Source organism: Triticum aestivum, chromosome 1B (genome assembly GCF_018294505.1).
Source record: "Triticum aestivum cultivar Chinese Spring chromosome 1B, IWGSC CS RefSeq v2.1, whole genome shotgun sequence".
Classification (NCBI taxonomy): Eukaryota; Viridiplantae; Streptophyta; class Magnoliopsida; order Poales; family Poaceae; genus Triticum; species Triticum aestivum.
In genome coordinates, this window is record NC_057795.1 from 617,265,380 (window position 1) to 617,292,448 (window position 27,069).

General features: G+C 47.2%; 5 protein-coding genes and 1 long non-coding RNA gene across 6 annotated transcripts; 3 read left to right on the forward strand and 3 right to left on the reverse strand.

The window, feature by feature from the left end:
- Positions 1-438: 438 nt before the first annotated feature.
- On the reverse strand, positions 439-3,361 carry LOC123142688 (uncharacterized). The gene is made up of 2 exons (XR_006470593.1): positions 1,342-3,361; positions 439-646 (listed from the first exon to the last, which is right to left on the reverse strand). It is a non-coding gene; the product is annotated as an uncharacterized lncRNA (long non-coding RNA).
- Positions 3,362-4,734: 1,373 nt separating this feature from the next.
- Positions 4,735-8,214, forward strand: LOC123142695 (uncharacterized protein ycf36). The gene is made up of 4 exons (XM_044561489.1): positions 4,735-5,290; positions 5,380-5,408; positions 7,138-7,194; positions 7,844-8,214. The coding sequence occupies exons 1-4, from the start codon at positions 4,834-4,836 to the stop codon at positions 8,066-8,068; spliced, it is 768 nt and encodes a 255-aa protein (XP_044417424.1). The 5' UTR covers positions 4,735-4,833; the 3' UTR covers positions 8,069-8,214.
- Positions 8,215-11,201: 2,987 nt separating this feature from the next.
- LOC123142706 (glucosamine inositolphosphorylceramide transferase 1) lies at positions 11,202-15,353 on the forward strand. The gene is made up of 4 exons (XM_044561493.1): positions 11,202-11,808; positions 11,906-12,028; positions 13,024-13,191; positions 13,277-15,353. Exons 1-4 carry the CDS (start codon positions 11,545-11,547, stop codon positions 14,957-14,959), a joined length of 2,238 nt encoding a protein of 745 aa, XP_044417428.1. The 5' UTR covers positions 11,202-11,544; the 3' UTR covers positions 14,960-15,353.
- A 203-nt stretch (positions 15,354-15,556) lies between these two features.
- On the reverse strand, positions 15,557-19,826 carry LOC123142727 (flap endonuclease 1-A). Its single transcript, XM_044561503.1, has 17 exons — positions 19,681-19,826; positions 19,457-19,573; positions 18,836-18,894; positions 18,665-18,724; positions 18,508-18,561; positions 18,366-18,414; positions 18,227-18,274; positions 17,915-17,980; positions 17,687-17,737; positions 17,484-17,603; positions 17,328-17,412; positions 17,145-17,226; positions 16,850-16,958; positions 16,711-16,767; positions 16,584-16,630; positions 16,408-16,462; positions 15,557-15,876 (listed from the first exon to the last, which is right to left on the reverse strand). The coding sequence occupies exons 1-17, from the start codon at positions 19,690-19,692 to the stop codon at positions 15,805-15,807; spliced, it is 1,143 nt and encodes a 380-aa protein (XP_044417438.1). The 5' UTR covers positions 19,693-19,826; the 3' UTR covers positions 15,557-15,804.
- Positions 19,827-19,866: 40 nt separating this feature from the next.
- LOC123142737 (uncharacterized protein At4g29660) lies at positions 19,867-20,910 on the forward strand. The gene is made up of 2 exons (XM_044561510.1): positions 19,867-20,187; positions 20,541-20,910. Exons 1-2 carry the CDS (start codon positions 20,005-20,007, stop codon positions 20,673-20,675), a joined length of 318 nt encoding a protein of 105 aa, XP_044417445.1. The 5' UTR covers positions 19,867-20,004; the 3' UTR covers positions 20,676-20,910.
- Positions 20,911-21,292: 382 nt separating this feature from the next.
- On the reverse strand, positions 21,293-26,677 carry LOC123142717 (chaperonin CPN60-like 2, mitochondrial). The gene is made up of 16 exons (XM_044561496.1): positions 26,379-26,677; positions 26,074-26,233; positions 24,888-25,063; positions 24,503-24,598; positions 24,322-24,426; positions 23,614-23,700; positions 23,437-23,526; positions 23,132-23,212; positions 22,975-23,043; positions 22,806-22,883; positions 22,594-22,689; positions 22,419-22,518; positions 22,199-22,302; positions 21,998-22,103; positions 21,788-21,866; positions 21,293-21,701 (listed from the first exon to the last, which is right to left on the reverse strand). The coding sequence occupies exons 1-16, from the start codon at positions 26,595-26,597 to the stop codon at positions 21,596-21,598; spliced, it is 1,752 nt and encodes a 583-aa protein (XP_044417431.1). The 5' UTR covers positions 26,598-26,677; the 3' UTR covers positions 21,293-21,595.
- Positions 26,678-27,069: the final 392 nt, after the last annotated feature.

Sequence of the window (27,069 nt, forward strand, 5' to 3'; positions counted from 1 at the left end):
TCTTGCTAAATACGATGGAGAATATATGTCTAATACAATGGTAACTATTTGAAGCAGAGCCTCAAGTACACACGAAACTAAACTAACTTCAGTACATAGCAAACTAACTAATTTATCACAACTTGAGTCAGAAAATCAGCTAGCAAAAATATCACAGAATTTGAGACATGCCAAAGTGAACTAGAATCTGATGGTAACGTCCAAGCTGCTTCAAAATTTGAGCAATCCACATATCAGTGTAAACACAAGAAAAATAGTGTAAGGTACACAGATTACTCAACACGGAGATAGCAGGTGAAGATCTTCAGGCATCCAGTAGAACAGCAGATCTTCCTTTCTTCCCTTCCGTATGAATTATACAAAACACTAGATCATTGATGGCGCGCGTTGCTGCGCCCGTCTATTTTGGCTCTTGTTAGTGATACAAAGCAACTTGTATACTTTGTATAGTGCATTCTTTATTTTGCAATTTAAGCCATTTGCTTCCATCCACATTCATGATCTAGGTTTCTGAAATATAGATACATCAAACACAATATATAAAAAAGGGTCATCCAGAAGTTTTCATAGTTGCTTAGCATGAATCAGTAAGACAATTTGGAATAAAGGGTGGATTGAAATTGTCCATCTCATGCCATGAAGGTACCTACAAGATTATATGTTTGAGTTAGTTCATAAAGAGTTGTTTAATGAATGAAGATTTATCCATCAAACAAAAAGAAGTTGATGTGAGAGAGCACGGATTAACTTGTACAAAGATATGGGGCTAACCTACAAACGTGTAAGCAACTTAAGAAGAACAACCTTGCTTTCTCTCTCCCACATTCTCCAATAGACGAACGACCCCCACAGAACTCCTCAACGAATAACAGAACAAAAAGATAGGATGGAGGATATGCTAATGAAAGTTGTTGTAGGACACATAAATAAACTTTCAATCGAACATCTCATGTTTCAATGATAGGAAGTTCAACATAACTTCTGTTATGTTGAGTACTAAGTGAATACAATGTTTTTCCCATCAAAGTAACTAAATAATCTTTGACATGCTTCAGCTTAATAAAATAAAACAATTGTTCTATCTATATGCCTTCCACGGAGATTGTGGCGTTCAAACATTGAAAACATTCGCTATTCAAATCTCGACAGTCACTCCATTAATTAGAAAGCACAGAAGAAACCTTTAGTGAGATAGTGTGTTATTAGGCTAAAGGGATGATGAAACACTTTATATCACATAAAAATGAGTATCTTAGGATTAAACCCCAAATTATCATGCAATGTTGTTATGTAAAGTTATCTTTAACCAAAGGGGGGCTCATAGTGGTGATAACTTATTACTTTTATTGTCTTCTGCACCGAATTTGCTTGGGTTGTTGTTCATCTTTGCGCAATGGAGCCGAAGTAGGATAAAATTAACCTCGAGCAAGACAGCTCCAGCGTCACCTCTGTGTGCATTGACCTTGATGAAAGCTTTGTAATACCAGTACAAAACATGCGAAAAGTCTAAGAACAGAAAGACAAATCGTAGTGGGAACAAAACACCCTTAACAACACTACTCTGGTGACCTCCCATATCGATAATTTGGAAATACTACAATATACATTTGTCTTGATGTGCTGGAATGGTATGCTCACCTAAATTTGGCTTAGCAAATCTCAAATAAAATAATTTATCAACAATCATGCACAAAGAAAGTTCAGACCGTCATATAAAATTCAGATTTTCCACAAATTATCCAATTTGCTCAAAAAAGCACACAACAATCAAGCATACCATGGAGTAGCAAACATTCAATAATCCATTCCTTTTTGCAAGAACTGGACAAAGAGTAGATATCATTTGGTCAGATAGGAAAATAATTAAAGTGTGTATGTGGGAACAACTGCATCAACATGTGTTAGTTTGTATCTGACTTCACACTTGAACGCCACTTCTCTGTGCATAACACATTTCTTAAGGGTTGAATGATAAAATTGGCTTTTAGGATAAAGCTTAATTAATTATCGGAATGGTCAAGGGAAAGCAATACCTATGAAAAGCCGTGTTGTGGAGGATGTGGTCACTAAAATAAACACAATCAGACCATACTGCCACAAGTACAAATCTCGATGTGTCAAAAATTTAAATTCCAATTTTTCATACAATTGTGGAAACCACCAAAACTCTTAATTTAGTAATTAAAAACCTTTTTTGCAGTATCTTCGGTTTTGTGACGATTTCCTGATTTTGATCTGATCCAAATATCCTAATGGTCTGTTCTTATTCCCTGAGTCTTCTTCCCAGTCGTGATTTTTATTTAGCCATAACTGCAGGAATTGATATACAACAATCATGATAAGATGGACAACAGATCATAAATTAAATAGTTTATAAGCACCACAACCAACTGCAGTGCGTATATACACCACATTTTCTACTATATGCCAATGTTCATTTTACTCGGTACTAAATACCTTTTGTTTTCCCGATACTTTCCATACATGCCACCCTCCTGTAAACAGGGCCATTATCTTGCCATAGGAGGAAAGCAATCAAGGCAATTCCTACAATTTCCAGCTGCCCGAAGACACAATTCATCTCAAAGAAAACTGCAGTTTATAAATATTTGACACTGTACTGGACAAATTTCTCAGGTCCGTCCATCAATATGAAGATTTTATTTCCAATATCAAGACACGTATACATGACAAAGGAAGCAAAGACTCTTTTGTGTGGAAAAGATTAAGTGAATCCTCATGCACAGACTGAGGAACAAGCAAACAGCTGGTCAAACAGATTTAGCCCAAGAACACTATATAGCCAAGGACAAACGGAAGGGATTGAAGGAGCACCTCTTGCACTTGTAGTTGAGGATGACCTGCGGGTAGCTGCTGAACGACCGGGCGAGAAGGCGGTCCACCTAATCGATGACCTAGTAGAGCACCTCCAGCCCCAACATATTCCACGACGACGACATCGCCGGCGGTCCCCGAAACTCTCTGTTGCTTTTGTTGCTCACCGCTGCATCGCTATAGTGTACACGAGCGTGGCAGATCTGGCAGCGGCCCCGCCCAAGGACTCCAGAAAAAAATTGGATACATGCTTCAGGGGTGCGGTGCGCCACCGATCTGGTGATGGATCTCGTGGCCGGCCTCCCCCAGAAATAGATGCTCTCTGTTGGCGTATTAGACGGAAGACAAGAGATGGAGGACATCGACGGCTAAACGGAGACGGAGGCGACATTCCAACGGGGTGGGCATGGACTGCGCCATGAGGAGGTGGGAGCCAAACGAAACGACGACGGTGGCGGCGCAACCTGTTCGAGGGCGAGGGAGAGAGAGGAGAGATCGGGTGTGGGAATTGATTGAGATAGACGAGAGGCCGTGGGCAGTTTTTTTAAGCATCTCCTCGCATCGTCAGTTGTACGCAGTCGCTCGAAGCCCAGGCGGTATAATGGGCTGCCCGACGGCCCAATGCACGAGAGCCCTTCGTTTCGGCCTCTGGAGCCGCAGCCCAGAGGACAGCTGGGCCAGATTACCCAGATTACGGGGCAGATCGCTTTGGACGTGAAATCTGACGGCCAGTAAAGATCAGATTGTGAAACGGATGGCCAAAAACGCTAATTCGTTGAGAGAGCTCGGTTTAGGCTCAGTTTTACTGTCCTTAATGGTTTCTTTTAACTTGCAGATGCAAGCGACAAGATAAGCCGGTAAACTGTACCGCCGCCGCTCTGTTCCTCGCCTTGTTGGCAGGCCATGTTTTCTTTCGTTGAATCAAGAAATGGAAGTGCCACTATCACAAGTACTCTTTTTAGCACAGCTCACATGAGGATTTCACCCACTCATGCATGAGAGTGGCAATGCTTATGAGATGTTTTCTGTTGGGCATTATATGCTAAGGCCTCACATATGGAAGATGTCCGCGAGAGTTGGGGTTAATACTCTTGCGATGGTACTATCATGTGGACTAATTTCCCGTTTAGATCATGTGTACTTGTGATATTACGTTGATCAGAAAAAAGGCTGATCCATAATTCGAACACTACTATGTTAATCCTTTTTTTCTTTTCTGTTTTGCGGATGATACTATGTGAATCTTTAACATGTCTAGTCAGAGTTCCCCGTTGCACGACCTTGACCACTTCCAACCTATCATATTCCTCCATGATCCTGTTGCATCCCACTTGTCCCGCGCGCTAAAGTCAAGACGGCATGGTGCTCGGGCTTCACCGATTGCAATATCGTCTAACAAACAGATCCCACAGCCGCTAGGTGACACAAAATGACCATGAGCATCTATCAGGACGACGGCATGATTTCTTCGTGGTTGTTTTTCACGTCAACCAAGTGTGGGACTCTTCACCGGGTATGCAACGGCTACGCGGTTTTCTATGGTTCCTTTTAATTCCAAGGCTCGGTTTTTGGTTGTTGGACTTTGTTGTGATGGTTTTTACCACACAATTATATGAAGAATGGACATAAAAAATAGTGAAAAGCTAGCTAGCTAGCTAAACCGAGAAACATATATTGTTGCAACAAGTATAGAAATACTATCATGTAAACCATGGAATGCCAAACCAAGCATCATTGCTGGTGTTGTATGCTTGCACGCATATGTTAGGCCACGTTTCTACAGTCCAGCTCCGTCCAAGCCCCAAGTCCAAACAGAAACAGTCGACTCACTGCACACGGCACGAGCACGGAGAGGCAGCCACGCAAAAACCGCGACCGAGCCAGCCCGAGCCGAACCTACACTCCAAGCCGCCGCGGTTGCTTCCGGTTCGCCACCACTCGCTCGGTCGCTCTGCTCGCCGCACCTGCACTGCAGTCTGCATCGCCCTTCCCTTCCCCATGGCCGCCTCGCCTTCCCTCCACGCCCCCCGCCTCCTCCCGCTCCTCCCGAACCCCGCCCCGAGCCTCGCCAGGCCCCGCCGCCGCTTCACGGCGGCGTCGGCGGTGCCGCCGTCGCGGAACGGGAGCTCGGCGGGGACGGACTGGTGCCCGGTGCCCCCGGAGCAGCGGCCCGTGAACGAGTACGAGGCGCTGGCCGCGTCGCTGCCCTTCTCCTGGGCGGCGGGGGACCTGCGCCTCTACTGCTCCCGCCTCGCCTTCACGGGGGCCGCCTTCGCGCTCTTCGTCGGCCTCCCCGTCGCGGCCTTCGGCGGCCGCGGGGGCGCCGGCGGCGACGCCCTGCACCTCGCGCTCGGGGCCACCGGCTCCGGCATCCTCGCCGTCACGCTCGCCGTCGTAAGGATGTACCTCGGCTGGGCCTACGTCGGGAACCGCCTGCTCAGCGCCACCGTCGAGTGTGAGGCGCCCGCCCAATTTTATATATTCCCCTCTGATTGGTGTGTCTGTGTGTCTCTGTTCCTGAATTGTGCGCTTGATTCCTCGCAGATGAGGAGACGGGATGGTACGACGGGCAGGTGAGATGATACTCATGATCATACTCCTGATCACTCGTTTCTGTGATCTGTTTTTTATTCTGGTAACATGCTGACCTGACAACCCTCATATGCTATGATTGTTCAAGAGTAACTGGCTTTTAGTGAAGCAAACAGCGGGATGTATGTAAGGGGTTTGAATTGTGGAAGTGACCGGTCGCGCTGAATATAATATAAGTAGCGTGACGCCACCAAAATATCACTGGATAAGTAATATAATTAGCACCACACCACCAAAAGATCACCGCGTAATTGACCCAAGTAGCATCACGCCACCAAAATATCATTCGCAATAGGTGTTCGCTTGCTTATAAGTTATAACTCTGTACCTGACATTACTGATTTTCAATATGTACCAAGTGCTGAAGTGTTACCTTCGCTTCTGTACGATTTTTGTATGTTTATAATAGAAGCCTTGCATGATGAACTTTGTTGGCAAGACTGGTATAGAAATTCAAAGATGACATAGCATGGACATTTTCATTGGACGCCAATTATTCAATCATCTCTGAAGCATGTACACTAACTTGTTGATGGAGTTCCGTTTCAGTTTGTTATTCCAATTCATCATTTGTATTCATTCATACATTGATGCATTTTTATGCTCCAGTTCTAAGGAGGAACAACTTAGTAAGGAAACCCAATTAACTCTTTATTCTACCTTGCACATAAGCTGTGATGTAAACATGAGAAAACTTATTTCACCCTTGTAGTATTGACACATTCCTCGGATGCCATTAGAACTGGGCTATTTTATTTACTCTAGGTAGGTCAAGTTACCCCCTTCACTGATTTCGTTATTGATGATGTACAGGATGTAAGGGATTTGAACTAGAGAAGCGACAGGCAGCACCCAATATAATATAAGTAGCGTCACAGCACCAAAGTACCAAGCTGGATAAGTAATATAGAAGTAGCATCGTGCCACCAAAAGATCACTGAATAAGAGATGCAAGTAGCATCACACCACCTAAAGATCACCGAGCAAGTGACACAAGTAGCATCACGACACGAAAAGATCATTCACAATACTTGTTTAATTCCAAGTTACTATAACTGTGTGCCTGAAATTACTGATGTATTCAGTATAACTCTGTGCCTGAAATTACTGATGTAATCAGCATAACTCTGTGCCTGAAATTACTGATGTACGACTGTAGGGTTACCTTTACTTCTGTATGCTTATGTATTTTTGTAACTGAAGCCCCACATAATGGACTTTGTTGCCAACATTGCTATGAAATTCAAAAATGATATACCAAAAACACATTTTCACTGGATGCCAATTAATTAATCGTCTCTGAAGAGTACACATTAACTCACAGATGGAGTTTCAGTTCTGTTGGTTATGACGATGCTTCATTTGCTTTGATTCATACACTTCATGCATTTTATGCTGCAACTCTAGCGCGGAACAATTTAGTAAAGAAACCCAGCTACCTTTCACAGAAGTTATGATGTAAACATGATGACTTATTTCCCGTGTAGTATTAACCCACTCTGGCGATGCTATTAAAACAGGGCTAATTTTTTTGGTCTAGATGGGTTAGGTTACCCCCTTCACTGATTTCATTCTTGATGATGTTATTGCAGATATTATTCTGACTAGATTAATTTATGCATGGAGATATGTGAGAAAATAGTGTACATATTCAGTACCAGACATTGGAATTAGCTCTGGCATCCTGACTCTGTTTCTTACTCTTGTCAGATATGGGTTAAAACCCCAGAAGTTCTAGCTCGTGATCGTCTTCTCGGATCATTTTCTGTAAGTTGACATCATACATGTTAACCTCTGACATCCTAGTCCACTTTGGTCTGATCGGTTATGTTAACAGTCAAAGTGCTTCTTTTCTGATGAGATACCTGTCAAGAAGCTAGGGAAATGAATATTGAATGGTGTATGCACATGGCATGAGCTGTGTAATTATTGAAAAGAATATACTCGTATAAAGAACCGATTGCTTGGATCTACCTTTTGTGGGCGTTATCTGGACCAGTCTGTTTCTAAAATGATGCACATTATTAAAATGCCATGTTTCTATAAAAAAGAGTACCGGTACTTAAACAGTTTAAACTGTGATATGTGTGGGCCACTGGGAGCTACTAAATCATGCATTAGGAATCTTTCCTTAGTAGTTTGTCCGGTGTAACAGGCTACGCATCATAGCTGACGAGACAAAGCAATAAGAAACAGTTGATCTTTACATCGTCTCAAGTCTTCTCCCTGATGATGGTGTCTATTTCCAGTATCCCGTCTCGAACAAGCGGCGCCGTGCTGGCCACCTTCTGTGTAACGCTGACCCCTTAGTGAACTGAGTTTTATGATAGTAGTCGTACTTGCATTGCATGGTCATGCTGTAAAAGGGGGGGGAAAACTAACATGGTAGCACATGCTTCTTCTTCTTCTTCTTCAGGTGAAGCCGGTGCTGAACAGAGTGAAGTTCACCCTGGTGGGCCTGGCGGTGTCGCTGACCCTCTGCATCCTCCTCTACGCCAACACCGAGAAGCCTCGGGAGCCGCTCGAGAACCCCGCCGGCGGGAGGGCCGTCCCCGGGGTGTACAGCGACGCCGCCGCGAGGTCGTTCGAGCCCGACGCCTTCTGCGGGGAGCCCGACCTCGGCGACCAGGCGGAACTGTAACTGTAAATGGTGGTTCTAGTGGATGGAAGGTACATACATAGCGATAGCCCATACGAACGAAATCCCTTGCATAGCTGTATGTATAGCTGGGTTGGTTTTTTTTCCTTTCTTGGAAAATTTGCTGTATAGTAGCTAGCTGTTGGTCCCGTGTGTATCTTGTTAGCAGAAGAATGGTCTTGGTCCGGTTTGGCTGGCGCGGACGTGACGTGACAGGTGAGGTGACGGCGACGCCATTGGGTTATCCGCCAGGAATGTCGTTGACGCGGTTGGGAGCGTTCGCGTCTTGTGTGGCGGGCGTGCCGGCCGCCGAAGCCGAGCGGAAGCTGCCTGCCTGAGAAAACGATGCGCCTCCACTTGCTCGGAACGTATCTCTCTCGGCGCGCGCTTTTCCGGATCGAATCCAGGAAAGAGTCCATTTTTCGGACGGAGCTCGGCGTTTCCTCGGGCCGGCAACTCTTCGTCGCTACGGCACCTGATGCCGGCATAAAATCGCCCGTGGACCTTCCTTTTAAGAAAAACCGGGTATCGGGCACGGACTTGCTAAATTTGTTACGGGCACTCACTTGTCTTATTTTTTTTGGAAGAGGGGAGGAAATATCTATTTAGGCCAACTCCACCGCACGAGCCTATCATGTCCGGGTATGTCCGTTTGAGGTAAAATGAACAAAAGACGGCACCCACCCGCAGACCCCATCTGATTTTTCTGTCCGTTCGACCCCATTCGCGGCCCAAATTTGGTCTGGCTTTGGGGTGAAAGCGGACACGAAACAGACACCTTTGTGGCGTCCTCGTCCGCTGCATGTTCGGCTGGGCCCATGTGTCATCCTCACCTCTCTCTCTTCCTTTTTTCTCTCTGACCATGGAAGAGCACCGACATCTCCGGCGATGCAGCGAGTGGGGCGAGGCGAGGCGTGGACGACGACAAGGCGGGGGCGGGGCGGGGCGAGACGCGCGCGGGTGCGGCCGGGCACGCCGCGGCCTGGGCCGGGAGGGGCGCGCGCGGGCGCGGCCGGGCATGCCGCGACCTGGGCGAGGCGCGGCCGGTGGCGCGGGGCGCAGCCTGGGCCGGGCGGGGCGCGCGGCGGCACGGCCGGGCACGCCGCGGCCGGGTCCGGGGCGGGGCGCGCGCGGGCCGGCGATGCGAGCTCGGCCACGGCGGGGCTGCCAGGGCGCGGGCGCGGCGCGACCACGGCGGGGCGCGGCTCGTCACAGCCTCGTCCACTGCACCGACGTGGCAAGAGCACGAGCTCGTGGGCGGGAAGGCGCATGCGTGGGCGTGTGGCCGAGGCGGACGCGAGGCGGACAGTTTGGGGTTGTAGCCGCGTTGGGCGCCTCGAGCAAGAGCTGGACATGCATGTCCGTTTTAGTCCTCATTGTCACTTCAAACGGACAAAAAACAGTCAAAGCGGACGTCCGTTTGGGGTCTTGTGATGGAGTTGGCCCTAGGATCCCAATAGCCAACGAATGTTCGCTATAGGAAGCATGTCATTTGTGAATGTTTTTCGAAAGCACGTGGCAATTTCTTAAGGAACACACGGCAACTTCTGCGCAAAGGGATTTTGCTGCGGAAATGACCATGGCCGGACTTGCTGTAATCCAAAGCTGTGGGTGGCCAGCAAAAGTTACGGGCACTCAGTTTGTCGCTGTGATCTAAAGCTTTGAAAATGATAGCCACAACCTCCAACATCACAAATCCGTCTAGTTCTTCACCGGATACCCGTGACATGGCCGTATTCCTCTCCTCCCGAAAGTTGGAGCTCAGCGTCGAGTACGACCACGAGCATCTCCACTCGCGTCCTCAAGACGCCCTCCCCCCTCCCCCACTTTTTTTAGCACCGGCGCTAAAAAAAGACCCCATCCACACCTGCAAGACATTGTTTTGCGTCGGATTTAAACAAAAATAGCCCCGGCGACCTGAGGCCAAATCCAGTCCATCGGGGGGCACTTGAGGCCGCCGACGTTATTTTTTGCATGGCCAAACCCTACCGGTCAGCCTCTCTCCTCCTTTTTCTGCTAGCTCCACCCGTGCATGCAAAAAGGAATCTCTCCTCTCTCTCCTCCCGCCGCATCTCCTGCTCCTCCCTCTGACCGAGCTCGCCGCCCTGCCATCTCCGCCTCGCCTCGGCAGCGGCAGCGGCACAAGCAGCAACAGCGGCGGCGGCAACAAGCAGCTGAACCGCGTGCGAGAGGCGGCGGCTGGGTGCATGCACTGGCCGCGACCAGGCAGCAACGACGGCCATAACGGGCGGGGGCAGCAGCAGTTGCCACCGGCGGCCGGTGTGTGTGTGCACGCGCGGGGCGGTAGCAGCGGAGGGCGGCCGCGGTCAAGCCGTGGCAGGGGCACGCGTGGGCCGCTGCAGGGCGCAGCCACGGCACAAGGCGCTAGCGCGGTCAACGGTACGCGGGCGCGAGCAGCTACAGCGCTGGGCCAGCGGAGGCGCTACGGGCAGGCGGGTGTGCGCACGCGAGGCAGGGGCGCGACGAGGTGCGGCATGGAAGCACTGCTGGAAGGCAACGCGTTCGGCGACCCCGCGGCCGAGAAGCTCGCCGCCCGCCCAGCTGCTGTGGCTCGGGTAGAAGATGGCCGAGTGCGGCGCCGCGACTTCTCGTCGGGGGCGTCTATTGCCGTGGCCTCATGCTGCTCGAGCTCGGCGTCCATGGAGCTCGGGGCGAGGCCGGGCCGCCCGTGGCATGGGGCGGGCGTGGGCTCGCTGTCTCCTTCCTCGCTTGGGGGTGGACACGGCTGGAACTTTTTTCATCCCCAAGCCAAAAAATTCCGCCGGCAGCCCCCAAGCGGCGGAAAAAATGCCTCCTGGGAGGGCTCAACGACCGGAGATGCTCTAACCATTCGCTACCGCACACGATTTTTCATGCACGCTCATAGCCCTTCCATTTCTGTTTTTCAGTTAGGAAAACTACTGCATTTATATTACAAAAAAAAAAACCAGAGAATTCTACTTCCACGAAGGTTTTGAAATGTCTGCTTCGAGAAGGTTTGAAAAAGAGATCTCTTTGAAAAATAGTAGTACAAATCCCCGAAAAATCCGAGACGAGGGGGAATGTGTCCGTGCCGCTTCGGGTCAAACATGCCGTCGCCGCCGCCCCGGCTGGAATCCAAACCCCTCGCCCTCGCCCTCGCCCTCGCCCTCGGGTCCGTCCACCCCGCAAAACGCCCACACGCAGACCTCACCAGCACCACCACCTTCCCCCACACGGCAGCCAGCGAAGCAGCAGCCCAGCCGCCGCGCCGGCACAATCCTTCCCTCTCGCTAGCTAATCACCCACTAAATACTCGCTCGCTCCTCCCCCGGCCTCGCCTGCGCCCCATTCGTTTCCATTCCGCCCGCGCTTTATTGATTGGTTGATTAATTAATTAGCCGAGCCCACTTGCGCCGCTCTAATTCCGCCAGCGGCAGGAGGAGGATCCAGCGGGCGAGCGGCGGGATCGGGCGGCGGTCGATGCCGGCTGGTGGGGCATGGCGGGGCGCCGAGCGATGAGGCCGGCCGGCACGGGCATGCGGGGGCTCGCCGCCGCGGCGCGGTCCTCGCCCGCGCTCTCCTTCCTGCTCGCCGCGGCCGCGGCCGCCGCGCTCGTCGGGGGCGCCTACTTCTGGGTGGTCGTCGCCTCGTTCCGCCTGCCCGAGCCCGGGGCCCTCGGGTGCCGGCCCGACGGCGAGGGCTCCTGGGCCATCGGGGTCTTCTACGGCAGCAGCCCCTTCCACCTCCGCCCCATCGAGCTGGTGAGGAGCCTCGAGCTTCAAGGCTGTGTGTGGTGTGGGTTTTGACTTTCGGGGAGGCGCTGGGGTGCTCACTGCTGTTTTGATTTGGTTCGCGCAGGAAGGGAAGAGCAGCGCCAACGGCTCCGCGTGGCCGGTGGCCAACCCGGTGCTCACCTGCGCCTCCGCCACCGACGCCGGATACCCCAGCAACTTCGTCGCCGACCCCTTCCTCTACCTGCAGGTACGGTCCGTCAACTCCGTGGAATTGCGCTCTACTGCCTTGTACATGTACGGACATCTTGCGAAATTTACGGCGTCAGGGCTGCAACAAATCCTTGAGCTGCGAAATTCAGCTTGACTGGGTGGATTTTGGTGCCGGTTGCGGTGTTTCTGGATTCAGCTCCTCTGCAAGTGAGTGAGGATTGGGAAGGCTTGCGGTTTGACTCTCGGATGCTTGGGACATGATTTGGGAGTGCGATGTCTAGTTGGGTAGCTGGATATGGTGTTCTGACGGTGTGTTATTAGTATGTGAAAGACATTGTATCAACTGTTCTAGTCGGGGATGCAAAATAAACTACCAAGCCTGCTGCGTACTGAATTGCCAGTGCATCATCAACAATTTGACTTGATAACTTTACCTGGGGAGGACTGCAACCTTGTTTACACTGAAACATGTCTCCATGGCATAACTGAACACTTCACCTATATTATATTAATCCTATGTAATTTGATTGTAAAACAGACTAACTACCACTGGAACATGCTTGCATGAAATTCTTTTGTGCGATTCTGAAATGTAATTTTAAGGAAATGTAGCTTCTGAAATGCTGCTGATTTGATTGATGGTTCCAAACTTGCATGTACCAAAGTACCAAACAAAAGCATGTCGTTAGCGTACTTGTACACTGCATGACAACATGAGTGGATTTGCCCAATAAATCGTTTTTATAAGGCCCGATACACATTTGAGGATATTTATTTGTGCATTTATCTGTTTTGGATGATATTTATGTTACACTTCATACAAGAAATCATGTTTCTTAATATTATTTGTCAACCTAGAAATGCCATCTTCATGGATTATATGTTTGGACTTATGTTCATAGAAGCATTCTTGAGTTGAGAAAGAACTTCATGCGATTTACCTTCTGCATTCTTTTCTACTTACCATAATATGTTTTCCATTGATATTTTCTAGAATTCTCAACCTGATATTACTTTTTATTCGTCTCTCAGGGCGACACACTGTTTCTTTTCTTTGAAACAAAAACAACTACCTCAATGCATGGTGATATTGGTGTTGCAAGAAGCTTCGATCAAGGTGCAACATGGGAGTTTCTTGGTATTGCTCTAGATGAGGCATGGCACCTGTCCTACCCTTTTGTGTTCAAATATGAGAATGAGGTATATTTTTCACTCTGTATCTGTTACTTGAGAACTAAGTGGCTATTTCTGGAGATGTCAAGGCACTAACTTCCTCTTTTTTCAGATTTATATGATGCCAGAGGGGAACAAAAAGAAGGAGCTTCGACTTTATCGTGCTACTAAATTTCCGCTTGAGTGGACATTGGAGAAGGTGCTCATCAACAAACCACTTATTGACGCCTCATTAGTCCAATATGAGGATAACTGGTGGCTCTTTGCCTCGGATTTTACACGGTATGGAACTGAGAAGAATGCAGAGCTTGAGATTTGGTACAGTAGCTCTCCTCTTGGTCCTTGGAAAGAGCACAGGCAGAACCCTATTTACAAAGCTGACAAAAGTTTGGGAGCTCGAAATGGTGGAAGGCTCTTCATGTTTGAAGGGTCGTTGTATCGTCCAGGTCAGGATTGCAGTGGAACCTATGGGCGGAAGATTAAGTTGTACAAAGTTGAAAAGCTAAGCAAGGAAGAATACAAAGAGGTGCCAATAGAACTTGGGATTGAAGAGCCAAAGAAGGGGAGAAATGCCTGGAATGGTATGAGGTATCATCACTTGGACGCGCAGCAACTTGACTCTGGTAGATGGATAGCTGTAATGGATGGTGACCGTGTTCCTTCAGGCGATTCAACGCGAAGGTCCATCTCTGGTTACCTGGGTCTCTTGCTAGCCATTGTTCTGGTCACTTCTGTGGGTTTTGTGAAAGGTGCAATCAATTGCTACATCCCTCCGAGTTTCTGGGCTGCCCCGGCAAGGAGAAATGAATTGTCCCGTATCTTGCCTGTCTACCGCTTCAACCAGAAAGTCCGCAGATATTCTACCAGCCTTGGCAGATACATCACAGCCACCAAAGCAAGGCTCAATGAGAAAACATGGTCCAACAAGCTGTTCTTCTGCGTGATTGCTCTATTAGGGACCATGAACGTCTGCATTGCTGTGCACTTCCTACTTGGTGGTAATGGCACGGAAGAGGCATACACACATCAAGGTCAGCGCTCTCAGTTCACGTTGGTCACCATGACATATGAAGCTCGGCTCTGGAACTTGAAAATGTTCGTCGAACACTACTCCAGATGCGAGTCGGTCAGGGAGATAGTTGTTGTCTGGAACAAAGGCAACCCTCCAGGCAGCGATGCCTTCGACTCCACGGTGCCTGTCAGGATACGAGTGGAGGAGCTCAACTCTCTCAACAACAGGTTCAGGGTCGACCCTCTGATAAAGACCCGGGCCGTCCTCGAGCTGGACGACGACATCATGATGACCTGCAGCGACGTAGAGAAAGGGTTCAAGGTGTGGAGGGAGCACCCCGAGCGGATGGTCGGCTTCTACCCGCGGATGATCGACGGTGACCCTCCGCAGTACAGGAACGAGCGGTACGCCAGGGGCAAGAAGGGCTACAACCTGATCCTCACAGGCGCTGCCTTCATGGACAGTGAGTTTGCTTTCAAGAGGTACTGGAGCGAGGAGGCCAGGGAAGGGAGGGACTACGTGCACAAGAACTTCAACTGCGAGGACCTGCTGATGAACTTCATGTACGCGAACGCGAGCTCCGGTGCCGGGTGGAGGACGGTGGAGTACGTGCACCCGGCGTGGGCCATCGACACCTCCAAACTCTCCTCGGTCGCCATCAGCCGCGACACCCAGAAGCACTACGACGTCAGGACCAAGTGCCTGGCCAAGTTCTCCTCCATATACGGCCCTCTGCCACAGAAATGGGAGTTTGGCAGGCGGCAAGATGGCTGGGACAAATAGCCCGGACTCTGGACAGTGTGGGCGGGAGATAGTACACAGCCAACAGATGCAAATGCTTAGAACTTTTTTCGTTGTTGGTCCCGTGGGAAGTTTTGCAGCATGGGACGGAAGTGCTATAACCTTGGTAGAAGTGTCGTCTATTAGATTTGGCTAGAAGCCTAGAGTGCAGTAGATCAAAATCTTCTTCCCCGGTGTCTAATTCTCCAGGAACTTGTGAGATCAAATGCTCATATAGGCCAGCTGCAATGCGCTAAGATTCAATTGGGTTGTATGCATGTCGTTCTTTTCCCATAGATGTTCTTTTTGCACTTGTTTTCCAATTGTAAATGGTGTGATTTTGCTTATGTACAGTACTAGGACTTCATCTGGATGTTTCACAATTTTGTTCACGTCACTGGAGTGGACTGCCGTTGCAGGAGAAATTCTAGTACTCCCTCCAATCCATATTAATTGACGCTGCTTTAATACAATTTTATTACAATGTTGTACTAAAAGTGTCAATTAATTTGGACCGGAGGAAGTACCATTTTGTGGCGTGCAGCCTAGATGGTTGGTATTAGTCCAAACTTTCTCCGTCTTAACTAAAATTGCATGCAATCAACCAAAGCAATCCACCCTAAAATTGCAACAATGAATTCTCCATAACAGGAAAGTACGATCCTACAACTATCAGCAGATGAACAAACATGAGACAGAGTTTTGTTTTTCCCTTCTCAAGTCGCTAATTTACCTAATCTTTGAACATGAGACGACGAGAGAGCACCGAACAAAGATTTGAGTTACACAACAGGAGGAGACTGATCTAGCTGAGCACGCGACTGCAGCTTTTAGTTCGCGCATTCAACTTATTTCTTCCTTCCGCGGGTTGACTTCGTCTTCTTGCTAGCGGCTGCACTGGCTGGTTTCTCTGCAGTTTCCTGCGATTCATACCATACAGAAATTCATGTGCTGAAATGTTGTCATGCAAAAAAAGATATAGTAGCACTGCCCCAGCAGGGCAAATGCATTGTTAGTGCACGATTCAACAATAAACACAATATATAGGTGTCCCGGGGGGAATCGTCTGGAATTACTATAGCACTAGTTTTCAAAATATAGGGTCTGCTATTTGTATCTACGGGGATTGATTATTCATTTGAAAATACTGTTGGGAAATGTGCATCTCTCTTGTGGTGATGTTGATATCAGGCGCGCTGCACAATGGAATCATGTACGGTTCAAACTAGGGCAGGCAGCCTGGTGGTGAATTGGTGATGTCTAGCACTACCCAAATAGTGGTACGAATATCAGAGACACAGTAGACCAAAGTTTGAATTGCATGCACAGTTCTAAAATATATTTATTGGGCTGCATATATATGATGCTAGAAAATGATGTTTCTGGACAAGGCCAAAAAGTACATATATAAGCACTATAACATGAAGAGGCATTTTGGTGGATGTATGTACCTTCCGCTTCAATGGCACTGATGTGCTAACAGTTGGCTTGAAAAATGACTCGAGCCTGATTACATCAAGTCAACAATTATTACAGTATGATCAAGTTCAAGTGCTAAGAAAGCGACTATGCACACATGTATTAATTCTTAAGAACCGTGTATGTGAATATATAATACAATGCTCACCTTCCTTGGGATGATTTATTCTTCGCTGATTTAATCTTCTCTATGGCCTAACATGAAACCCATGACATATATGGTTGATAAAAATGTTTAAATAACTGGAACAGAGAGAGACAAGAAAAATGCATGCCTTTGTCACACGATCTTGATTGAAACCATTTTCTTTCACCAGAAAGTTCACGAGGCCCTGGGGAAAGATTAGAAGTAATGGGTATTTTCAGTTGTTCACTTCCTGTTCAGGAGGCAAGTAACAAGGACAGCAGACATACCTCCTCATCAGGTGCAGTCCATTTGAGCTCGGGAATATCCAGTGTTACATCGGGTTCCTTGAACATGCGCCGAGCCTCTTGATAAGGCCAGTCCTCAGGAATTTGATATCTACAGTAGACAATGGACACATGCAAAGAAATTAACAAAGAAACCAACACAAACCAGAATTTCACTGGCCAAGAGGTGCATGACTTCAAAGTAGATAAATCTTGGGCCACTGCTACACAACTGACATGTTGGATTCAGCTGAGTACTAAGTCAATAGAAAAACCTTCAAAATGGATAAGGACTAACTTGTCTTTATTAATATTTTCCAGAATGCCCTCAATGGACCCGTGCTGACGAATGAGCTTCAGAGCTGTAAGACCACCAATGCCTAGTGGACAAGATCCCATACAGTTAGAAAACTTCTCTACTAGCTACATAATTTGATAAATGTGGGCAACAAAATGAAAGCAAAAGAGTAAGCAATGATACCTTTAATGCTATCACAGTAGTCACATCCACAGAGGATGCACAAGTCAATGAATTGGTCCATAGTGAATTCAAGCTCCTCAAGAATCTGCAGTATGAAATTTGGTTAAGTGTATACAAGATAAGGATGAAATTTAAGCTCAACAAAATATTTCATACTTTCGCAACTTCAAATTCCATAACAGGTATTTTCCTGGAACTTGGATCCATCAAATGACGAACAAACCGTGTAGCTCCAAAAGTAAGTGAGTCCATATCTTCGGATGCAACAGCATACACCTACAAAATAAACTGTACTAAATAAAAATGGAAGCAGAGGGTGAAAACAAGAAGGTAGTGGACGTCCACTATGTTAATATTACCTTGTCATTCTTGCAAAGGGCAGCACATTGTGATTCTGCTTCACAAGGAGCCTATTGGTGGTACAGGAGAGGGAACTTTAAGTGAAATTACAGCATCACGAACACACTATAAATCATAAATTATATGCTGATAGAAAGCGAATTTACCGATTCCATATAAAAACATGATTATATATGGTAATGTGTACCCTGTAAAATATGTATGGCAGTGAGCAAAACTGAATTTACCTCCACAACAGGAACACCCATCAGTCTTAGTAGACGCTTACAATCATCATTGTGCTGCTTCGTGACCTGCTCATAAAGGACATGGAAAGATGTAAAGCTAGACCTTACTCTGAAAACTAATTCATCGCATATACTCTTACATAACATCACTTTATGCAAATAAAAATATACAAAAATTCAGTTGATAATTGATCAGTGAAAGAACCAGTTGGCTCCTAACACAATGCAAATCGTCTTACATTAAGGAGATTACGACTGATGAAAATTTTCAAGACTCTTTATCACAAACAACTGAAAATAATAATTTCTCACCTTTACAGTTCTCTTGCTGAATTTTTCAATTGCATCCGTATCTCCTGCCTAGAACAACAAAATGCATTCCCCATAGGGGTCAAAAAAGAGAGCATAGAAGAACGTGGATAAAAAACTGATCAAAGCAACGTCAGCAAACCTCTACTGCCTTCGTCAGCTCTTCTGTTGCTTCATTCCTCTTTGCGTGTCTGACAAGTATTCCAGGTTAGCATTGTATAACCTAAAAAGTAGTGTAGGCAAACATATAAAGTGTGCTAGGAAACAACCAACGGATAAATAACCTTTTTAAAAGCTCGTCCTTCTTCATTTCAGGAGGCTTGCCATCAAAAACATATCTGCATGAGCAATGTTGTGACCCCGTTAAAAATAGACTTATATTTTCAGCTGTAATTATATGGAAGACTTCTGATATTGAGAAATGAAAGAATTTGGATTTACACTGGTTTAATTCCTGCCTCGAGCAACCTTATTGTCCGGCTGAACATGCCTTGCAAATGACTGTTCAAGAAAAAGAAAGAGCCGCATGAACATACATACTAGGACTATAAATTCTGTGCAGTACTTCAAATAATACTAAGTATGGTTGGAGAGAGAGAGAGAGATCTGAACCTGGTGATATCACCGGCTTCGTTTGTAAGGGTTTCCATCCCTGTCCTTCCAACTACAATCTGTACAAGGGAAAGCATAAGAAACATATCCCACCTTTCATCGCGGTGGGTAAAAAAATTGTTTGCTATTATCTCACAACTGCTTGTTAACATCCACACAGAAGACAGTTCATCAGTGCAACTTTAAATTGTTCCTTCCTTTATGTTGTAAATAAGAGAAAACATCCTATGCTAGAGGCAATCAGCTCATTGTTAATCAACTCAGGCAAACTAAGAAGACACTAACTTATATGCCCAAGGGGTGGGCGCAAATTTGGCAGTAGCCTACTGCAACAATCTTCTTCTAAGAGTATAAAATGGGAAAATATTCCAGCACTAGGCGACCAGTACCAGAAAACTGTCACCACACGAGGGTCTACAGAACCCTAAACCCAACCTAAGAAAGCAGATCTTCTGTGCCGGATCGCCGAATGTGCGTGGAGCCAGCGACCAGCCGCGTATAGAGATGGACTCTTCAGCACAAAACTCTGGCCCAGATTACTGGCGTGCAAGCACGATACGAGAAACAAACAGTAAATGGAGGAGAGGCCGTGTGGGTCAGGGGGGAGAATGGGGGCTATACGAGGAACTGGTAGATGCACATGCTGGCGTCGACGGCGATGCGGCGGCCGAAGTAGCTCTCGAACTTCTGCTCCCTCATCGACTTGGGCGCGTTGTCCGCCAGTAGCTTCGTCAAACCCTACAGCCACGCACAAAATGAATCGCCTCTCCATTCGAATGTGACGGGGAAAGGCGTCCCCAGATACTCCGCCGAACAAATCCACAGGGTACTCATGGCGCACTCACCTTGACCCCCATCTCGCCGGCGGCAGGCAGGCGGCGCGCGAAGGCGGCGGGGGCGGGGCGGGGAGAGGGGGAGAGGAGGCCGCGGGCTATTTTGAGTTTTTTTTTTCTTCCTTTCCGTCCCCCCCGGTCTTTGTATTCTGGGAGCGCCGTGGTACATATGGGCCGGACCGGGCCGGACCGGGCGGGCTCAAATAGCCAGCCGGGCAGGAAAGCGTCCAGGCCCAGAGGCCAGAGGAGCGAACCTGATCTCGGACCGAACCCACGCCAGCGTCGCCGCCGGTCGCCGGGGAGGCTGCAGCGAGCTGCCGGAGGGAAGAAGGGGAGATGGCGAGCCGGCTGTGGAGGTGGTACGCGGACCGGCAGTTCCACAAGTGGGAGAAGACGGTGCTGTGGGACATGGTGGAGCCCTACCGCCCGCCGCGCTCCTTCGCGCCGCTCGTCGGCACCTACGTCGCCGCCTTCTACACCGCCGTCGTCGCCGCCGCCGTCACCGAGCAGCTCTACAAGGTCAGGCCATTCACTCTCGGACCGACGCCGGGGCCTCCTCGGACGTCGCTCCCCCTTCCTGTCTGCGCGCTCGCTCGCGCGGTAGATGCTCGACGAAATGCCTCCTTGCTCAGGATAGCACAGCCCGTGCTCGCATCATAAAATTGTCCAGCTCCAGCCATGGCATCATTTGCATTCTTCACTTGCCAGATTCCTCTGATCTCCTACGGTGATATGTGGCTTCAGATTTAGGAACTCATTTGAAAATCGGAAGATCGCAATTATGATACTGCATTGGAGAGGCTTAGTTCTGTGTGCTTAAATCGCCTCTGGGTTTCACCTGATTGTGTGTTGCTGTTGTATTTTTGGAGCAGGAGAAGTACTGGGAGGATCACCCGGGCGAGGCGGTGCCGATCATGCCGCCCATGTTCTACTGGGGGCCATGGAGGGTGGTGAACGGAGAGGTTCCCCGCTTCATCCAGACGCCCGAGGAAGCTAAGCCGGCATAGAGCTCCTTCGAGTTCGAAGGGGTCATGGGAGTAGTTTGCTCTTCTCCTTTTTCTTGATCGGAGGCCTCTCATAAGTAACTCACTGTTTGCTGTGTAGCTATGGCATTGCTGCATTTCTTGTAATTTACATTCTGGTGATTGGGCAGTGCCGTGGAATCATAATGGTCTTTTTATGTATGCTTGTTTGCACAAATAAATTGATACTTCTATCGCGGAGCAGATTGTTTGCATTTTATCGATTTGATGATCTTCCAGGCGAAATAGATAGGGCTGGGAGGCACCCATTTTGCATCATCTACTCCCTCCGTTCCGATTTACTCGTCGTGGGTTTAGTTCAAATTCAAAAACAAAGGTTCTAGTCATTGCCAGCTTAACAGTTATCATGTTCTGGAATACATCAAAAGTTCCCAACGCTCACTGGGCAAGGTTGGACAAGGTTGAGATGGTGATCAACACCAGAAATTTGTAGTGTGCAGCCAACGATAGGCAATGTCACGAGACCTAATACGTGAAGTAACTGAAATGGAGGGAGTATATACTTTTCATGTATGCAGCACCGGAGCAGCCACGAGCACACCACCATGAAAAGTTGAAAACACAAGGAGGGCACAGGCAAATTGCACTGATCAGAGAAGCACTTCAATAACACCAGGCGTTGCCCAGTAAACATTCAAAGCCCCAAATGCTTGTCTTGTCAGAATCTATCTGAGTTTTGACCCAAAATGAAAGGGTTCTAAATCTAGTTAAGGCTACATCAGCACTGAACCACGAGTTTTTCAGAAACCAAAATAGGTGCCAGCTTTGCACCTCTCACTTGATAGGGAGGGGAGTTCCTATTCATGTATACGCCGGGGTAGTTAAAGTTTGTCATGTCTTTAACCAAAAAAACAGGTAAATGAGACGGCATGCCGCACTCGACCTCAGAAACCCATTCCGCTCATGTCCGGCATGCGACTGGCAATTCTGGCTTTTGTCGACGGAAGCTCAGCGACTGCGGCCTCTGTGGTTGTCATCAGCAGAGAAACGCTGTACCAGAAACACAGATTGTCAGACAAGTTTGATTGTTTCTGTCGGTCGTGCAAAGGTACATGGTTAGAGAACTTGAGCTGTACCTTGCTGCATCTTGAAGTGCAGTTCGGATCACCTTCACGGGGTCGATGATACCAGCCTTGATCATGTCAACATACTCCCCTGCATTAGGCAAAACGCAAGAATCAGCTACTGAACCTCTAGAGATTATTATTCTGTTGGAGAAATATTAGGATTGCCATTTTTACTGCAACTAAGAATCGACAGCTGAAATACAGTTAATTTGCGCAGACCTTTTGCTGCATCATAGCCCAGACTAAGATTATCTTGTTCCAGTAGCTTCCCAATAACTATGGCACCATCGATGCCGGCATTTGCAGCTATGGTCATCAGAGGGGCCTGCAGAAATTACGGAATAATTCATGTACGTCCGGATATGGAATAACCAAGTGCGTGAAGTGCAGAAGAGCATCATAATCAGCACAAGAAGTAACCTTCAAAGCATTCTTGATAATCTGAACTCCAATCTTTTCATCCTCATGCGATGTGCTAATATTGTCGATCTCCTTGGTGGCATATAAAAGTGCAACTCCACCACCTGTTAGGCATGACGTTAATTGGGAACACATACAACATAAAATCAGGTTGCGGAAACAAAGTAATAAGAAATAGTGGAGAAATATTGTACAAGCTGCTCAAGAAAAATGTGATTACCTGGAACAATACCCTCCTCCACAGCAGCCCTTGCAGCATTTAGAGCATCTGTTACCCTGTCTTTTTTCTCACCAACTTCAGCTTCACTAGCTCCACCAATCTGCAAAATAAATGTGTATGCTGTGACGAGCACACAAAACAAGGGACCTTACACCATACTTAGAAACTAACAAACCTTGAGAATAGCAACGCCTCCAGATAATTTTGATAAACGCTCTTGAGCCTTTTCTTTGTCGAACATGGAGGTGCTGTTCTCAAGTGATTCTCTAAGCTGTGAAGGGCATCCACATGACAAAAATTGTGACTTATACTGAAAGAATTACCTGAACCAGTATCCAGATAGCTTAACTTGAGACAAAGAGTCAAATGTGATGATTCTTAGAGTACCTGTTGACACCTCTCTTCTATCTGTTGCCTTTCACCTCCACCATCTAGAATGATAGTGTCATCAAGAGATACAGTAACCTGTGAAGAAAATGTCACTGTATGGTTCTTTTTCTTCAAATAATGTTACTATATTGCTCTCAAGTGTAACAATTTATGGAAGTTGACAAACCTTCTTAGCTGTGCCGAGCATTTGTAGTTCGACTTTATCAAGATCAAGACCTTGGTCCTCGCTAATAACCTTGACATTAAAATGAAATATCAAGTCAAATTCATTCATAGTAATGTCAGTCATGTTAACCAACTTGATTGTTCTGTTAACAACTAACCTGCCCTCCTGTTAAAACAGCCATATCATCCAGATTGGCCCTTCTGTTTTCACCAAATCCAGGAGCTTTGACGGCACATATCTACAGCCAAGGCCTCAAAATTAGTTCGGAATTTTGCTTAAATAAGCTTCTCTGGGACAACAATCCAGAGTAGCTTGAGCCTAGTGAAGGAAATAGACACCACAGACAAAAGGAAAAACAAACTGAAAAGGCTTACTTCAATGCCAAGAGTGCACATTGCCAACCAGCTTATAAGAGTACGGAAGGATGACAGAAGTAAGAACTAAAGAAATGATTCATAATACCTTTAGTCCAGCACGATGCTTGTTCAGTACAAGCATTGATAGAGCTTCTCCATCTACATCCTCAGCAAAAATGAGAAGAGGTCTGCGGTTCTACATAGATCAATCATGATTTATCAGTTGCCACCAAATTTCCATCATGGGATAAACAAAAGCAAGCACTGAACTTAATGGAGTTACCTGAATAGAAATTTGCACTGCTGGAAGAAGTGAATTCATGTTTGAGATTTTCTTGTCATGAATAAGAATCAGAGGATCTTTCAACTCCTGCACATGAAAAAAGGATAAATCAGAAACATGGATTCAGTTCAGATCATTCATATAAAATCTTCATTGTCTATTGATATGCATGGTATCCCTCTCATCTTTATTTTCTATCTGCTCTTATCAAATACTCCCTCCGTCCCAAAATAAGTATCTTAACTTTAGTACAACTTTGTACTAGAGGAAGTATGTGACATGCCTACAATAATCTCTGCAGACAGATACCAAACAATTGTAATTCAAGTTTACAAGAGAAAACACAAGCAGCATGTGTCATCCTCAAAAGTAGGAAGTGTAGTAGTCTATTTAAGAATACATTGAAGCAACTGTAAACAAAGAGGAAACAAACTACAGCCATTGACTTCCCAAGTACAACCTCCGTCCCTAATTACTTGTCTTAGATTTGTCTACATACGGATGTATCTAACACTAAATACATCCGTATCTAGACAAATCTAAGACAAGTAATTTGGGACGGAGGGAGTACTACTGATAAGTTCCCACCTACATGCATATTGCCATGGAAAAGTTAAAACAAAAGGAGGATTTGAAGAAATCCCTTACAGACAGTAAACATGCTGAATTTGTCAGTATAGAAAAGAAGAAAAGGAAATAAAAACTCACACATTTCTGAGTCTTCTGATCAGTTACAAAGTAAGGGGATATGTAGCCTCTAGTCAACTTCATTCCCTGGACTGCTTCAAGCTCATTATCCAATGTTTTGCCATCCTGCCCATTTGTAAGAATTAGTAGCAGAATACCAGATAAACCCAATATAGTAGCAAAAACAGCTGGTAGCACTCACAGCAATAGTAATGACGCCATCCTTTCCAACTATTCCCATAGCTTTTGATATCAGATCTCCAATTTCCTTTTCGCCATTTGCAGAAATTGTAGCTACCTGGTTTACAAGACAAAAATGAGGTGGGTATGTCTAGGCCAGGTTTCCAATTAAAGTACAAACAATGAATGTTAAGTTACTATGTACTCCCTCCGTAAACTAATATAAGAGTGTTTAGAATACTAAAATAGTGATCTAAACACTCTTATATTAGTTTACAGAGGGAGTAGTGTCTAGTAATGAATCATAATGATGATTTTTGATTACCCATGGCAGATACAAATAATAACTACATCAAAGATACATAAGCACACATAACAGGCCACCGCAGCAAATGAGAGTATCTTACCTGGTTTATTTCATCTGGGGAATCAATCATCCATGCTTTACTTTTGAGGTGAGCAGTGACGGCGCTTATAGCCTTGTTTATGCCTTTCCGCAAATCCATAACATTGACCCCTGCTGCCACAGCCTTGCAGCCTTCCGTGAGAATTGCCTGTGTAAGCACAGTTGCGCAAGTGGTACCTGTTGACCCACACGATCAGAAACAAAGTAAATGCCATGCGATGCTCCATTCACATAAATAGGCAAGTAGTTCCCTACCCTCAGATCTTGATGAAAGGACAAGGCATTTCACAGAGACCACACACATGAGAAGTTCCTACTCTTTATAGCATGTTGCTTCAGATTAAATGCCAGCTACTCCCTCCGTCCGGAAATACTTGTCCTCGAAATGGTTGTATCTAGACTTATTTTTGTTATAGACACATCCATTTTATCCATTTCGAGGACAAGTATTTCCGGACGGAGGGAGTATTTCTCATCTCACTTATGGCAAAACAACGAGTAACAATGTTTGGAAACGAATCCCACGTTTTCCTAAAGAACGGTACAGCGTGATTGCATGTCTGAAAACTAAATGATTTCTTCAAGAATGCCTAGGTTAAAATTAGTTGATCCATCAGTAGAAATCAAATTGTGAGAACTAGTGCAGATCGCAAAATATGGGAAATTGTTAGTTACTCCATCTGCATGAGGAATAAAATATGGCAAGTATCAAATCACAATGTAATCTAGGCGACTAGGCCTAAACTAGAAGTAGGTCAAATCATGTAGAGATCATAGTGATCAGAACTAGTGCACTGGATCTGAAGGTAGAGCCTGGAGGCACACCACACAGGTGAGGCACAAAAATAATACAAAGCACGAGCTATTGCTATTCATCTGTCGTGGGAATACTGCAGGCACGAATGACTGAACATCACATTGCAGCGAGCAACAACAGTTAAATACACTGAACTAGCATCAAAACTTCCTAGTCCTGGGGCAGCACAACAATCTGCTACTACTTGCTAACAAAGGGATTAACTACACATGATAGAGAAGGTAAGACATCAGAATTAACACCACACTCACTGGCATGAAATTATTAGCATGTAAATAAAAGAGAAAAGGGGATGCTTTGCTCAACAAAACAGCTAAGTAGATGAGATGATTATCAAGTTCAGGAATTTCCAAGAGCCCTCGGTGCTTACCATCTCCTGCTGCCTTGTTAGTGGCATCCGCGACCTGCTTCACCAGGCTCGCCCCGACATTCTTGGCGCTGTCCTCGAACTCTATGCTCTTGGCAACGGTGACCCCGTCCTTGGTGACCTTAGGGGATCTGTTCGATCTCTCGATAACCACATTGCGCCCCTGCGACACAAGCAAGCAACCCAACTCAGCCGACAAATCAAACCCTACGAGCTGGCCAGGCGTTTTCCCGCCAGATCCGCGCCGACTGCCGCATCGCGCCGGCCAATCCGCGCTGATCGGGAGCGAGAGGGGGGAACGGACGAACCTTGGGGCCCATGGTGACCTTGACGGCGTCCGCGAGGTCGTTGACGCCCCGCAGCATGGCGGCGCGCGCGCCGACGCCGAAGGTGACCTCCTTCGCCGCATACCCGCGCACCCACTGCCGCTGCTCCCCGCCCCCGCCGCCGAAGCCGCCGCGGGCGAGCTGCCGCCGCAGCGCCGAGGAGGAGGACCGCGAAATGGCCGCCGCCGCCGCCCGGTACATGGCCGCGTGTTTGTGTGTGTGAGAGAGGTGGGGTTTGGCGAGAATCGAACTTGTGTGGCGCCTCTGGGTTCGAGGGACGGGGAGAGGGTTTATGTGGGTTTGGGGGTTCTGGAAGCTTCTCGGTCGTACTTCCGCAGCGAGAGCACCGCGGCGTCTCAGAGTTACTAGTAGAGCCCTCAAACCCTCAAACCTCTAAAAATAACTGTTTTTTTATAGTTTTTGCGAAAAAAATGCCGTAGACTAGAACCTTTAAACCCTCAAACCTGTAAAAAAAATTAGAGGTCCAACCCTCAAACCAGTTTGTAATCCGTAGAAGTAGGGGTTGAGAGGAAAATCGCCCCCCCCCCAACCCGCACTTGCTCGCTCGCTCCTCGCTTGCGCGGGAGCCAACTGCTCCTCCTCCCCGGCCTTCTTCTCCGGCCATGGAGGGCCCCGCCGCCGCCGCGCCTGCCCCGGCCGCCTCCCCGCCCCC

Excerpts from the sequence above, each read along its gene's own strand:
- LOC123142737 (XM_044561510.1), top strand. The coding sequence starts at position 20,005 with ATGGCGAGCCGGCTGTGGAGGTGGTACGCGGACCGGCAGTTCCACAAG. Across the intron at positions 20,188-20,540 it reads TCACCGAGCAGCTCTACAAG|GAGAAGTACTGGGAGGATCA; the intron begins GTCAGGCCATTC and ends TTTTTGGAGCAG.
- LOC123142695 (XM_044561489.1), top strand. The coding sequence starts at position 4,834 with ATGGCCGCCTCGCCTTCCCTCCACGCCCCCCGCCTCCTCCCGCTCCTC. Across the intron at positions 5,291-5,379 it reads GCTCAGCGCCACCGTCGAGT|ATGAGGAGACGGGATGGTAC; the intron begins GTGAGGCGCCCG and ends GATTCCTCGCAG. Across the intron at positions 7,195-7,843 it reads GTCTTCTCGGATCATTTTCT|GTGAAGCCGGTGCTGAACAG; the intron begins GTAAGTTGACAT and ends CTTCTTCTTCAG.
- LOC123142706 (XM_044561493.1), top strand. The coding sequence starts at position 11,545 with ATGGCGGGGCGCCGAGCGATGAGGCCGGCCGGCACGGGCATGCGGGGG. Across the intron at positions 12,029-13,023 it reads ACCCCTTCCTCTACCTGCAG|GGCGACACACTGTTTCTTTT; the intron begins GTACGGTCCGTC and ends TTCGTCTCTCAG. Across the intron at positions 13,192-13,276 it reads TGTTCAAATATGAGAATGAG|ATTTATATGATGCCAGAGGG; the intron begins GTATATTTTTCA and ends CTCTTTTTTCAG.
- LOC123142727 (XM_044561503.1), bottom strand. Across the intron at positions 18,895-19,456 it reads TGTGCATCTACCAGTTCCTC|ATTGTAGTTGGAAGGACAGG; the intron begins GTATAGCCCCCA and ends TCCCTTGTACAG. Across the intron at positions 16,463-16,583 it reads AATAAATCATCCCAAGGAAG|GCTCGAGTCATTTTTCAAGC; the intron begins GTGAGCATTGTA and ends TGATGTAATCAG.
- LOC123142717 (XM_044561496.1), bottom strand. The coding sequence starts at position 26,597 with ATGTACCGGGCGGCGGCGGCGGCCATTTCGCGGTCCTCCTCCTCGGCG. Across the intron at positions 23,213-23,436 it reads AGCATCGTGCTGGACTAAAG|ATATGTGCCGTCAAAGCTCC; the intron begins GTATTATGAATC and ends CCTTGGCTGTAG. Across the intron at positions 22,519-22,593 it reads GAGGCGTTGCTATTCTCAAG|ATTGGTGGAGCTAGTGAAGC; the intron begins GTTTGTTAGTTT and ends TTTATTTTGCAG.